Raw genomic sequence first — 12,609 nt, forward strand, 5'->3', positions numbered from 1 at the left:
AACTACCTTACGATCCGGCAATTTCACTTCTGAGTATATACCAAAGAAAACAAAAACACTAGCTTGAAAAGATATCTGCACCCTCATTATTTACAATAACCAAGATATGGAAACAAATGTCCATCTATAAAGGAATGAATAAAGAAGATGTGATATAAAGATTATTCACCCATCAAAAGGAATAAAATCTTGACATTTGTGACAACATGGATAAACCTTGAGGGCATTATGCTAAGTGAAATAAGACAGAAAAAGACAAATACTATATGATCTCACTTATATGTAAAATCTTTAAAAAAAAAAGGCTCACATATACAGAGAACAGATTGGTAGTTATCAGAGGTGGGTGAGGGGATAGGTTAAACGGGTGAAGGGAAACAAATGTACAAACTTCCTGTTATAAAATAAGTAAGTCATGGGATGTTATGTACAGCATGGCAACTATAGTTAATAACACTGTACTGCACATTTGAAAGTTGCTAAGAGTAGATCTTAAAAGTTCTCATCAGAATAAAAAAAATTCTGCAACTGTGGTGACAGATGTTAACTACACTTGTGATGATCATTTCACAATATATACAAATACTGATTCATTATGTTGTACATCTGAAACTAATATAATGTTGTATATCAATTACACCACAATTACAAAAAAAGAAAAATAGGTGATCGTAATCTAATGCCACAGGAAAAAGGTTTACTAGAACATCATTCAGGAAATTTAGCACAATATGGCATAATAGTGGTGAAATATATGTGAAAATGTTTATTGAAAATGCCATTTAAAGACAGATTAATTTATATTTTTTACATAATTATTTCTGTTTTTGCCTTCAGATAGTCTTTATTCTGAGCATTATCATTTTTACATTTTATTAATGAAATAAACTTGGAGGGATCATTCACTTCCTGAAAATAAAATAAATCCTATCCCACATAAAAAATATAAACCCATTCGTAAAACCATAAACCATTCGCAACTTTACATTTTGAGAGTGTACTACATTTAACCAAGGCTATCTCACAGTGAATTCAATAACAGTGTTTCCAAAACTTGATATAGAAATACTTAAGTTCCTTGTTAAAAATACAGATTTCTAACCCTGAAGACTGATTCATTAAGTATTAATGAGGCCCCAGAATCTGTGTTATATGAATTCATGGTGATTCCTAGGATTAGGCAAGTTTGAGAATCACTAGATATTAAACAACTTTGGGAAACAACGAATATTGCATATAGAAAGAAGAATGTACTGTTATAAGAGCTATCTAACAAAACCTAAATGACTCACAAGATCATACAACTAGTGTCAGAGGTAAACTCAAATCTATGTTTTCTTAGTCTATTTTTTCATAATTGCAAAGATATTCTTCAGAAAGAGGGCTCCATTTTTATAAACTAGATACAATCTAGCACTAGCATGTCTCGTCGACCTTATATAAATATTTGTAAAGTTATAAATAATTTATTAGGATGATCAGCATTAAAAAAGGATTAAAGAATAAGTTTATATATTTCTTTGTATCTTCTACTTTAGGGGAACAAATACAAAGCGCCCACCACACACCAGGTGCTTACGTAAGTTATACACCTAAATCTTTACTATCCTTCTCAAAGTTTACATTATCAAATGAGGAAAGTGAGTTTCAAAGCAGTTAAATAACTTGTATAGCTCATGAATATGGTTATTAAATATCAAATTGTGATTCTAGCTGGTGTCTCTCAGACTCCAAAACACATATACACTGTCCACCTGTGCCTGGTAGAGTAATAGCTCTTTGTTGAATACTACCTTTGTGGAAGCCAGTATACTAAGCACACATGGCTGGGCTAGGCACTCGAAATTATAATAGAAACTTGATAGGCAATCAGAGGTAAATAATCTCTGGGGATCAAGAATCTGAGAGTCCAAAAACGTAAAACTGAGATACCAATATAAAGATGTTAGTACACTCAAAAATAGAAAAGATCAAAAATCAAATAGAAAAATGGGCAAAACATAAACAGTTCACAGAAAACAACATACAAAATGCAGTTAATATATGAAAAGGTGCTCAACTTTACTTGTAAATACAAATTAAAACTATACTGGGATACCATCTCTCACTTATTATGTTCGCAAAAACTCCAAAGCTTGACCGTGCATCCTTCTGGCAAGACTGAGGGAAGCAGGCACTTTCTGATGGGAACGCAAAATGGCACAACCTCTAGGGAGGGGAGTTTGTCAACAGCTAAGAAAACTTCTAGAAACTAGCCCTAAAATATACATCTACACAAACATATGCCCAATGTTATTTACTGCAGCATTATTCGTGATTGCAATAAATAAGAACCTAAGTGCCCATCTATAGGCAAATTAAATAAACTATAGTATACCTATATAATGTATTCTGTAGCCATAAACAGGAAAATATTATAAAGTAATATAGAGTGAGTTTCAAGATATATTTTAAGTTAAAGAAAGTAAAGTACAATAAAGTATATAGAGTATTATACCTTTTGTGACAAAAGAAGTTTAAATAAGAAATACACACACACACACACACACACACACACACACACACACACACACGAAGATAAACCAGAAACTAATAAAAATAACTATTAGCCTAGAGGCTGGTGGATGGGAAATAAGAATAAGTGAGAGGGATGTGAATGAGAATAAGAAATCTCTACACTTTTTCACATAGTTTATCTTTTGAGCACGTAAAAGCTAAACATTTAAAAAAATAAGTCAAATATGATAAAACTGGAAACCCATAGAAACAAATGGCCCTAAAGGCATAGCAAAATGATAAGGCAACTACACAAGAAGGTGAACACAAGTAAATTTTTAACTCAGTTCTCTGACTATTCACTCTTGGTTATATAGTCCACGGACAAAAATTACTGCAAAAAAAATCTTGAATTTTTTTACAAGTTTGTTGTGTAGTAATTGAGTTTATACATGCTATTGTATAGACCAAATTGGTGAAATAAAATAATCTTCAGAAAGCTCAGAGTCTGATCATGAGAAGGGGGAAAAAATGTCAATGCAAGATATAATGATTTTACAAATAATCAATTTTGTTTAGGAATAAGGGAAGTCTTCCCAGAGAAAGCAATTGAGCTGTTTTCACAGCTGAATGGGGTGTATTGTGAATTCTAAACTTCATCTAGAAGAAATAGTATGTGCCACTGCAAAGAAATAGAAAATGGTAATGAATGTAGTCTGATTTAACTGGAGCACAAGATACAAAGAGGGTAGTGAAAAATGAAGCTGGCGAGGTAGGCAGAGCCAGAACATGGAAGAATTCCATGAATAAATTTAGGCTAGGCAATCTAGTCAGATTTAAATCATATAGGGAATGGGACTGAAGCTGGAGAGAAATATTAATAGGCAAAGTAGATAGGAAATGAATAAACTAGTGGGAGATAAAATAAGATAAATTTAAGATGTATTTATGAGCAAGAAATTAAAAATCTTAGCAAATAATTAGATACATACATAGCTTTTAAGGAACGTAATTCTGATGTACAGTAAGGTAGCTTTAAAGTTGTTAGGACTTTTATATTGAGGTCATATAAAAATATATATCATATCCCAATTTGTTGCAATTCATTCATAATTCAATAGTTTTACTAATTATAAAGAGAATCACATGCAGTTCCCACCCCTAACAGATCAGAATCCAAATATTTTTCTGATTACTAATAAATTATTTTTGTGAAAAGTGATGTTATCAATTAGATTTCCAGGTTAGTTCACAAAATTTTTAATACAAGATACGCATGCACTTAACTACTAAATATTTTTTAAAGAAATTATCTTTTGTGATGCCCAATGGGTCTCAGACTAAGCTGCTTATTAGCATCATCTGGAGAGCCTTTAAAATTCTGATGGCCAAGTCTCATTCCATATCAATTCAGTCTAAATGTCTAGACATGGGAGTGAGGCATAGGTATACCTATGGGCTTAGAGGGTGTTCAATTATTTAGGTAAATATTTTTTCTTCTAAGAAGAATACAGCATTTATTCTTGCCAAAACATTCTTTCAAGAAAATAAAATGACTATTAGTCTTAAATAGTAACTACAAAAATTCTAACTCTGAAATGCATCTGTTATCATTTTTGACACCATTTAAAAATCATACTTTCTATAAATTACATTTACTAAACAGTCATAGAATACCTGTCTTGGGGCTTTGTTCAGCTATCTGAGAGATTTTATTCTTCGCAGAAGAATGTCTTGTTGGACAAGGTTTGGATCCAAATGTTGGAAATATGTCTGACCTACAATGAAACAAAGTAATTTCAATGAACATTTAAGATCTAGAGTGCTTCAACATTCATATCAAACATTCTATATAAGTCACTAAACTAATGCAGCAACAAACATGAAAAACTATGGATAAGAATATTTTTTATTGATATACCTAGTTTACCTTTTGAATTTCCAACCTTTTTAACATAAGGTCAATTCTAAATTATTCATGGGAAGATTGACAAAGGAATTGAAAACTCTCCAACTTGTGCCATATAATCTTTTGCGGGGTCAAAAAAACACAACTAATCCAAAGAAAATATATTCCAAAACTAAACCAAATTATTCTAATTATCTAATATACTGTCTACCTTCATATAAAAATATACTATTTACCTGTAATATAAAAAGAGACTTAACTACATTATAAATAAGAGGTCAGAAGTAAGTGAGTTTCATAAATGCTGCTTTCTTCTCGGACTATCACTTACTGTACTCTCCTGCCTTTAAAAAGGCCTTACAGGCCTTGTTTCACAAAGAAAGCAAAGTGAAGAATGTTAAATATTACTATGAAAAAAAAAATTTTAAATCAATAAGTGTTATAATGTCAGTTCCAATGATAGACATTATAAAGAAGAGATTTTACAAAAAAGTACAATTCTTAGTAATTGGGTAGGCATAATTGTTAACTGGCCTAGTGAGAAATCAATGTTAAAGCTTTTAAGACTAATTTCTCTAGAATAGATTATTGTAAATTTACATTTATTCTAAGTGTATTTGACTTGGATGAAAGAAAATACCTGTTTCTAGAAGAGTAGTTCTCAGCAATTTTTCCTCCCCAACCCACTTAAGGATGAAAGTCCTGCATGAGGTAGCACTGGCTTTCTTTGGCCATGATACTTAAGTCAGGATGCAAGGCTGGTTGAAAATAATTGCTCTAAAGCTATTAAACTTAAATGTAGAGATACTAAATTCATTAAAGATAATTCAGTCCATAAATGAGGATATACTGAACTCCCTTCACACAGAGTTCAATATCTGAAGCGTTAATTACATGAGACAATATATGGAAGAACGTATTCTAAATGTTATAGTAGCAAATGAAATTTTCTTCCCAACTGGGCTCCAAATTACATATAGACCTTGCAACTGTAGCAGTATATAATATAAAATTTCTCATTCATGGAAGATAAAGGAAGGACCTTAGGTTTAAAAGATAAATATATATATTTTAAATGTCTTGTAACTTAATGTAAAAATAGTTACTCTACCAGCCCACATATCTATTCCAAATTCATTTTGTAAATATATTACGTTAGTCTATCTAGGTAATTACAATAATTTCCAGTAAGAGAAAAATTCCAGCTGCGAAATAAGCTGATATTTAAATTAAAAATATGAAGGAAATTACAGGATGAGAAAAAACTTAAAACGGGACACAAAAATTCAGTTTAATTCTATCAACTGCTAAAATAAAACACCCTTTTTCATTAAAGTTAACAGAATACCATCTCTCCTTTGATTATGCAATCTCCTTTTACCTCAATTATTAGAGGTTCTAGTTCACTTAAGTAAAAATTTTAAATATTCACTTTAAACAGCTGTATTATAAACATGCTTCAGGACAAAATCAAAGAAAAAGAAAATTAAAAAGATTGACAACACCCAGTATTAATAAGTATGTGAAACAACTAGAACTCTCGTACATTGCTAGTGGGAGTGTAAAATTACACAAGCATCTTAGAAAACTGTTTAGCAGTTATTTAAAAAAGTTAAATGTACATCTACCCTATGACCTAGCAATTCTACTCTTTGGTTTTGTCTAAAATAAAAAATTCCCTAAAATCCTCAGATAGGGTCAGAGAGATTCCCAGAAATCAAGGTGAGAATCACTGCTTAAGATGTAAGAGTTTATTGAGGTAATCTGGAAAAGTTTATCAAATTGCTACGCTAGAAAATATTCTGTCAGTACTGGGTGTCCAGGACTCTACTTTCAGCACTATTGATGTAAAAAGACTCCTAAGAGGGCTGTGACAGGTATGGCATGGAGTCCTAAGTTTCTACAAAATGGAATAACAAAATATAAGAAATAGTAGGGTAACAGTTAGGTGGAGTTTATCCCTAACTTAGAGAAAATTGATGATGAGTTTTAAACTAAAGCAATAAAATCAGCTATAGGTCAACTGCCAGAGTCAATTATCCAGAAAAGAGGTAAAGGACAAGGAATATTAGGATACATCTTAGGCAAAAAAACAACTGGGGCTTGGGGAATAGACTTTATATATATTCATTTAGGTGCTCTAGATTACAGTTGGGGTTGTGTTTTCTCTCTCCACCTCTATAAGCAAAACCAAAGCCAAACATGGTAATACATGTAAACTTTTCCACTGTTTTTTAAATGTACTTCAACATTTAACAAACTAGAAAATAAAGTGTTTTAAAGATTTTGTCTTGTTTTCAACTATGATCGTAGGGCTTCAGGCTACAAATGACAAAATAGCATTCATTTAACATGTGAAAAAATAAAATACATTATTCTCTTCCCCTGGGGAGTTGTAGACAAAGAAGAAGTCAATGACTCTTGGCTGTAAACTCCACTTTCACTGTAAGAGCTGATGTTTGGAGAGGAAGATCGAGATGGGGAGTCCATAGTCAAGTCAAGCTTAATTGCAGAATCAGGGCTTTCAAGATCAGAAGTACTGCCACTCAGTTTTGCTCTTTTCTTAGCTGCGCTGTTACGAAGGGACCTAAGAGAACTGTGCATCTAAGAAAAAATAAGAACAATGAACTTTAAAAATTAATTATATTAGTAAAATTTATCCTTACATTTTAAAATCCATTAACTATATCTAGCTATCCAGTCTTCAGTCCAGTACTAATAAGATAAATGTTAACATATTTGTACATAGTATAAATACAGATTTCATTACTTAGGTATTTATAAACAAACCACTAGGTTGTAAACCCCTTAAGAGGAAGAATCTCAAGCTGTTATTCATCACAGTATTTCCACCACTAGGCACAATGACTACTATATAGCAATAATTTAATTAATAAATGAATCATTAAATCAAATGATAAGACAGCAGAGTGAGAGTTAAAGTCACAGACTAATCTTAGGTCACCTGTGTGCTTATGTGGCTATTTAGAAGTTCTATGAGAAGGTTAGCAAAAAGTAATCAGTTTTCTATTTAAAGTTCATGTCCAGCTTGCCAGTATTACAGTTGAGAGACTAATAATCATTTTATGTAACTTCTGACGCCAATTTTTTCTAGAAATGCAGAGTATAAACTACTATTTCAATCAAATACTTTAAGGTTGTGAATAGAAATATGAACAAATTAAAGACTACAGAAACTTACATAAAAAAGAAAAATGAACAAATTAAAGAATACAGAAACTTACATAAACTATGTTTTGTTTACATTTTGATTATAACAATTGTAATGGTTGATTCAATAATATAGGCACTTCCTTAGTAAATTCTAGGAGGGGTCAATAGTATACTTACTAATAATTATATAAAAGAAATTACACTTTCAATTATCTACTAAAAGAAAAAGGGTTATTTTTAAGTTACATAATAATGTAAAATATATGTAATCAGAAGAAATTAATGAGCTATGTAGGAAATGCCTCTTCTGTAAGTTTCTCTCCTTTAAATAAATTCCCTTCTGAGTACCACTGAAACACAATTAGAAAAAAAAAGGGAAAGATTTTTACAAGCAGTTATAAGTTGGAATGACTAATTCGTTAAGAGCCAATTTTGGTACTTCATTGGTTTACAAATGTTTAACGTTAAAGAAATGCTTTTAAAATGAACATGCATTAATATTTGTTTTATTGAGTAAATGATCTGTACATGATGCTAATATCTTAAAAATCAGTTAAAACAAGACCACAAAATACCAACATTGAGTCCTTCAGTTTATATATTTAATGTTAAACATTTTTTTTAACCTGACATCAGGCAAACTGAAATGATAAAAAAGAAGCATCTATGAAAATAGTGCTCTAAAGCGAAAGAAACATAGCAGCCACATTCCTTCTCTGGCATAATTAATATGGACAGTTATCATATTGGCAATACACTTTTATAAGTATAAATGGAGTGACCTAGGATTCAAAAATGAGTATCCAATATGATCTCAATTCCATAAAGATAAGTAAACTTGCATATATATATGCACAACTGACATGCTCAAGAATGGGGAGGGAACTATATATGTTTCACTTATTTAAAAAACAGAAAATATATGACAAATTGTTCATCTGGGAGAGGTTGGTGCAGGAGTATATTCCTATATTATTCTTTTATTTAATACTTTTAATTAGAATTTAAAATAATTAAAATATTTTAAAATAATTAAAATACTTAAATACTTTTAATTAAAAAATGAACAATATATACATAGAAGGAATACTTGAAGGAAACACATTAGAATGTTAATAAGTTGTCTCTGGTAGTGGGATTTCGTGATGAATTTTATTCCTAGTACTTTACTAGTTTCCATATTTTCTATAAGAAATGTGAAATATTTTTTATAAATAAGAAAACATTATACAATAATGTTATAAATAAAGACATGTTATATAAATGTAAAAGTACTTGATTCTTCCTTAAATAACTACTATAAAAAATTACGAGCATTTTAAAATTATTAAAAATGATATTTGATTCTAACCTCTTCTTGATCTAAATCTTTATCCCTGATATTTAATTCAGAAAGAACAATTGTAAGACTATCTTTTTCACTCTTCCAAATATCATCAGGCTCTTTCTTTTTGGGTCCCATTGTGCTTAAATCAGCTTTATCAGGCAAAAGGCTTATTCCCCTTGGTATGGGAGGGACAGGCTTGGTCCCATTCAGGCCTCGTCGGGACGATGGTGATCTTGCCAAGGCAGGTGTAAGTTGAACTGGAGGTTTTTCTTGAGAATTTTCTCCTGCATGAAAAATACATATTTTACTTTTTTTCTTTTTTTTTTAAATTTCAGGGAAGTGGAAGTTTAATCACAAGTGTTTGGAACAGTGTTTTTAAATTAAAAAATATATGATCTTTTCTCAGAAATAAAGATTACTACTAAAAATGAGGTAAAAGTATCAATGTCCCCTAAACAAATATAGCAAAAACGAGCCATGTGAAATCCTTTCATATTAAATACAAATATTTTATACCAAGTTAAATTTCTATCTTCATACATATCACCATGACTAATATTTGCATGGTAGAGTCCATAATAAGTGACAAGGGCTACTTTAACTACATTACTATATGCAAAACAGTAATACTGGTCATTGGAGAAAACAATAATAATGTTTCAGTTTTCAATACAATATTTGATCTTGTAGGAAAGGCAAATATAGAAACAAATTAACAGAAGGGAATGTATGCTAACGGAAGGTAACAAAATTGACTGACTATGCACTGAAGTGACCTTATGATTAGAAACCGGAACATTAGTGTTGTGGGGTAGTTTAAAGGCAGAACATCTTACATCAGAGGCTGGGGATAGAAAAGCATGTGGGACACAGGGGTTGCCTTTAACAGACTTTTTATTTTGAGACTGAATCTGTCTTGAATAAACTTATATACTAATTTCATGATTTTGGTGTAAGCTATTACTAAGACTATTTTAGTTAAAAACAAATAATAGAAAACCCATCAAAATAATTTTAACATTTAACATTCGATAAATGTTGAATACTAAACATTAATTATAGTAAATATGTAAATAATATTTTATATCTGTAAAGCTAAAATTTGTTAGTAGGCTCTCAGGCTATTTACAGTGTTCACATTCATTATAAACCATCATATTTGCCTAGTTCCCAAAAACAATTTTGAAGTGGCAATATTAGGAGAAAAAATGACAATTTCAATTTAATTTTATATTGCACATATGATCTATTCAAAATACCATTAAATATCTTCCTAAATATTTACTAATGGACAGAGATAAAATGCAATTTACTAGCTTTTAAAGATCTAACCCTGACTTCAAAATAATAATTCAAACATACAAATAAATTTGAACAAAGTATTAATTTTTACCATCATTTCTTCCTGTAGCGCCAGAAGATTTTTGGCTGACAAGCTTTATCTGAGGACTTGGCTTTGATAGTCCTTCAAAGCTTTTAAGAGGCCAGGAACTTGAGAAATTAACAGAATTATCTTGAGACTTCTTCGGGGATACAGTAAGAGATGTGTGCTTTGGGCTAGTTCGAGGTGATGAGAGAGGATAGGATGGAAGGATGAAGGCAGCTCCTGAACTTGGATTTGGACCAGAGTACGATGAAGTACGTTCTGTTTGACCAAATGTTTGTTGCGTCTTACTGCCAAAATTCAGGCTAGCATACACTGTAATAAAACAAAAGAGAATATGTTATTTATATATACAACTTCTAAGAGTTTCAAGTTTTTTGCTTTTCACATTAAGGTTTTTATTCCATCTGGCATTTTATATTTTTGTACATGAGGTAAAGATCTAATTTAACATTTTTCTATACAGATAATGCAATTTTCCAACTGTCACTTTTTGAACTGTCCATTCTTGCCTTTTTATCTATAAATCTATCAGCAGTCCCCAACCTTTTTGGCACCAGGGACCAGTGCTCCCAAGAATCTAATGCCTGATGATCTGAAGTTGAGCTGAGGCAGTGATGCTAGCACTGGAGAGTGGCTGCATGTTCAGATGAAGCTTTGCTCCCTGGCTCACTGCTCAATTCCTGCTGTGCAGCCCAGGCAGTTGGAAACCCCTGTTCTATATATTATTTGGAGCTATTCTTGGAGCTTCTTATCGGTTCCATTAGTCTATTTGTCTATATCCATTACAATGTTTTATTTATAACAGCTCTGATAGGGTAAGTCCCCTTCCATTTTGATCTTTAGAATTATCTAGGCCATTCTTGGCCCTTTATTCTTTTATGTGAATTTCAGGATTGGCTTGATAGCCTCCATACAAGATTCTGTTGGAATTTTGGTTGAAAAGACATTAAACTTACAGATTAATCTGGGAATACCTGTTATTTTCCTGACATTGAGTGTCCCTGTTTAAAAATACAAGATCTCTTTTAATTTATTCAGGTCTTCTTTTATGTCTCTCAAAAAGCATTTGAGCTTTCATAATAAAGGATATGCAATTTTTTGTTAGATTTCCAGATATTTATACATTTTGTCGCTACTATAATACCATTCTTAGGCACTAAATTTTCTGAAAGTTGCTGGTGTCTAGGAACTTTATTGAGTTTTACATTCTGGTATTATATCTGGCAACCTTACTAAATTATTTAACATTTTAATAGTTTTCTGTATAACCTTTGGGATTTTTTATGTAATCTAATAATAATAATGATAATGATAGTGACTATAATGATAATAATGATGAAAGCTAATGTTTATCCAGCACTTACTAGGTGCCAAGTGGTATTCTAAGTATTTTATATGGATTAACTAATTTAATCCTCATAACAATCCTGTGGGAGTAGGTATTATTCCTATTTTCCAGGTTAAAAGAGAAATAATAAGTAAAAGTCACACACTAGAAAACTATAAAACTGGGATACCAACCCAGGTACTCTGGCTCTTAAGCCTGCATACTTAACATTGTACCATGTTTAGTCTGGGAATACCAATGATTTTTATTTCTTCCTCTTCAAATTTTATATATTTTTTTATTTTGAGCTAAGAACTTCCTAGATAGGTAATAATATAATGACTCCCAAATTTTTAGGACTGCTTTTCTCTTAAACTCCAGATTCAATATCAAAATGCCACTCGACATCTCTCAAGAGACAGATGTCCCAAACTTTACGTGCCCAAAACAAAACTGTAGATTTTCCAGTCAAATCTGCTCTTCTCCTAATCTTCCTCCTCTTGGTAAATGGAAGGTCTGCTTGTCAAGTCGTATAGGTCAACTAGCGTTGGACTCATCTTTGACTCCTCTCATTTCTCATACTTCACATCTAATCCATCAAAAATTTTATTGTCTCTACTGTAGCAATACAGGGTAATCACTAAGATTGGAAACTTGGTGAATAAGGAATAGCTTATTCATAGTACATTAATATATATGTAAGATAAAATGACCTAAGTTTCCAAACTTTACAACCACCCTTTATATCAGAATCCAACCAGTTTTCATCACATTTATTGCCTCCTCTCTAACATAAACCATATCATCTCTCACCTTTACTATCACCACACCTTTCTAACTCATTTGCTTTTCACCCCACCCCCACTCTTGTGTAGCCTACATAGCAGCTCTGATCCTTTTTAAAGGTAGTCAGATCATTCTATTTCTTATCTCAAAAACCTCCAATGACTTCTCATCCCACTCAGAATAAAATTCCAAATCCTTACCAT

The 12,609-nt window shown here is 31.4% G+C and overlaps 1 protein-coding gene across 2 annotated transcripts in view; it reads right to left on the minus strand.

The window, feature by feature from the left end:
* TOGARAM1 (TOG array regulator of axonemal microtubules 1) overlaps positions 1–12,609 on the minus strand; it is a 68,947-nt gene that overhangs the window by 36,235 nt on the left and 20,103 nt on the right. For both annotated transcript variants that reach the window (XM_016154633.2, XM_016154632.2), the window contains exons 4-7: positions 10,300–10,605; positions 8,931–9,190; positions 6,777–7,009; positions 4,174–4,274 (exon numbers count right to left, since the gene is read on the minus strand). In XM_016154633.2, the coding sequence (XP_016010119.2) occupies positions 4,174–4,274; positions 6,777–7,009; positions 8,931–9,190; positions 10,300–10,605 (900 nt within the window). The remainder of the gene's footprint in view (positions 1–4,173; positions 4,275–6,776; positions 7,010–8,930; positions 9,191–10,299; positions 10,606–12,609) is intronic.

The sequence above is a fragment of the Rousettus aegyptiacus genome, unplaced genomic scaffold (assembly GCF_014176215.1).
Source record: "Rousettus aegyptiacus isolate mRouAeg1 unplaced genomic scaffold, mRouAeg1.p scaffold_m13_p_3, whole genome shotgun sequence".
Taxonomy (NCBI): domain Eukaryota; kingdom Metazoa; phylum Chordata; class Mammalia; order Chiroptera; family Pteropodidae; genus Rousettus; species Rousettus aegyptiacus.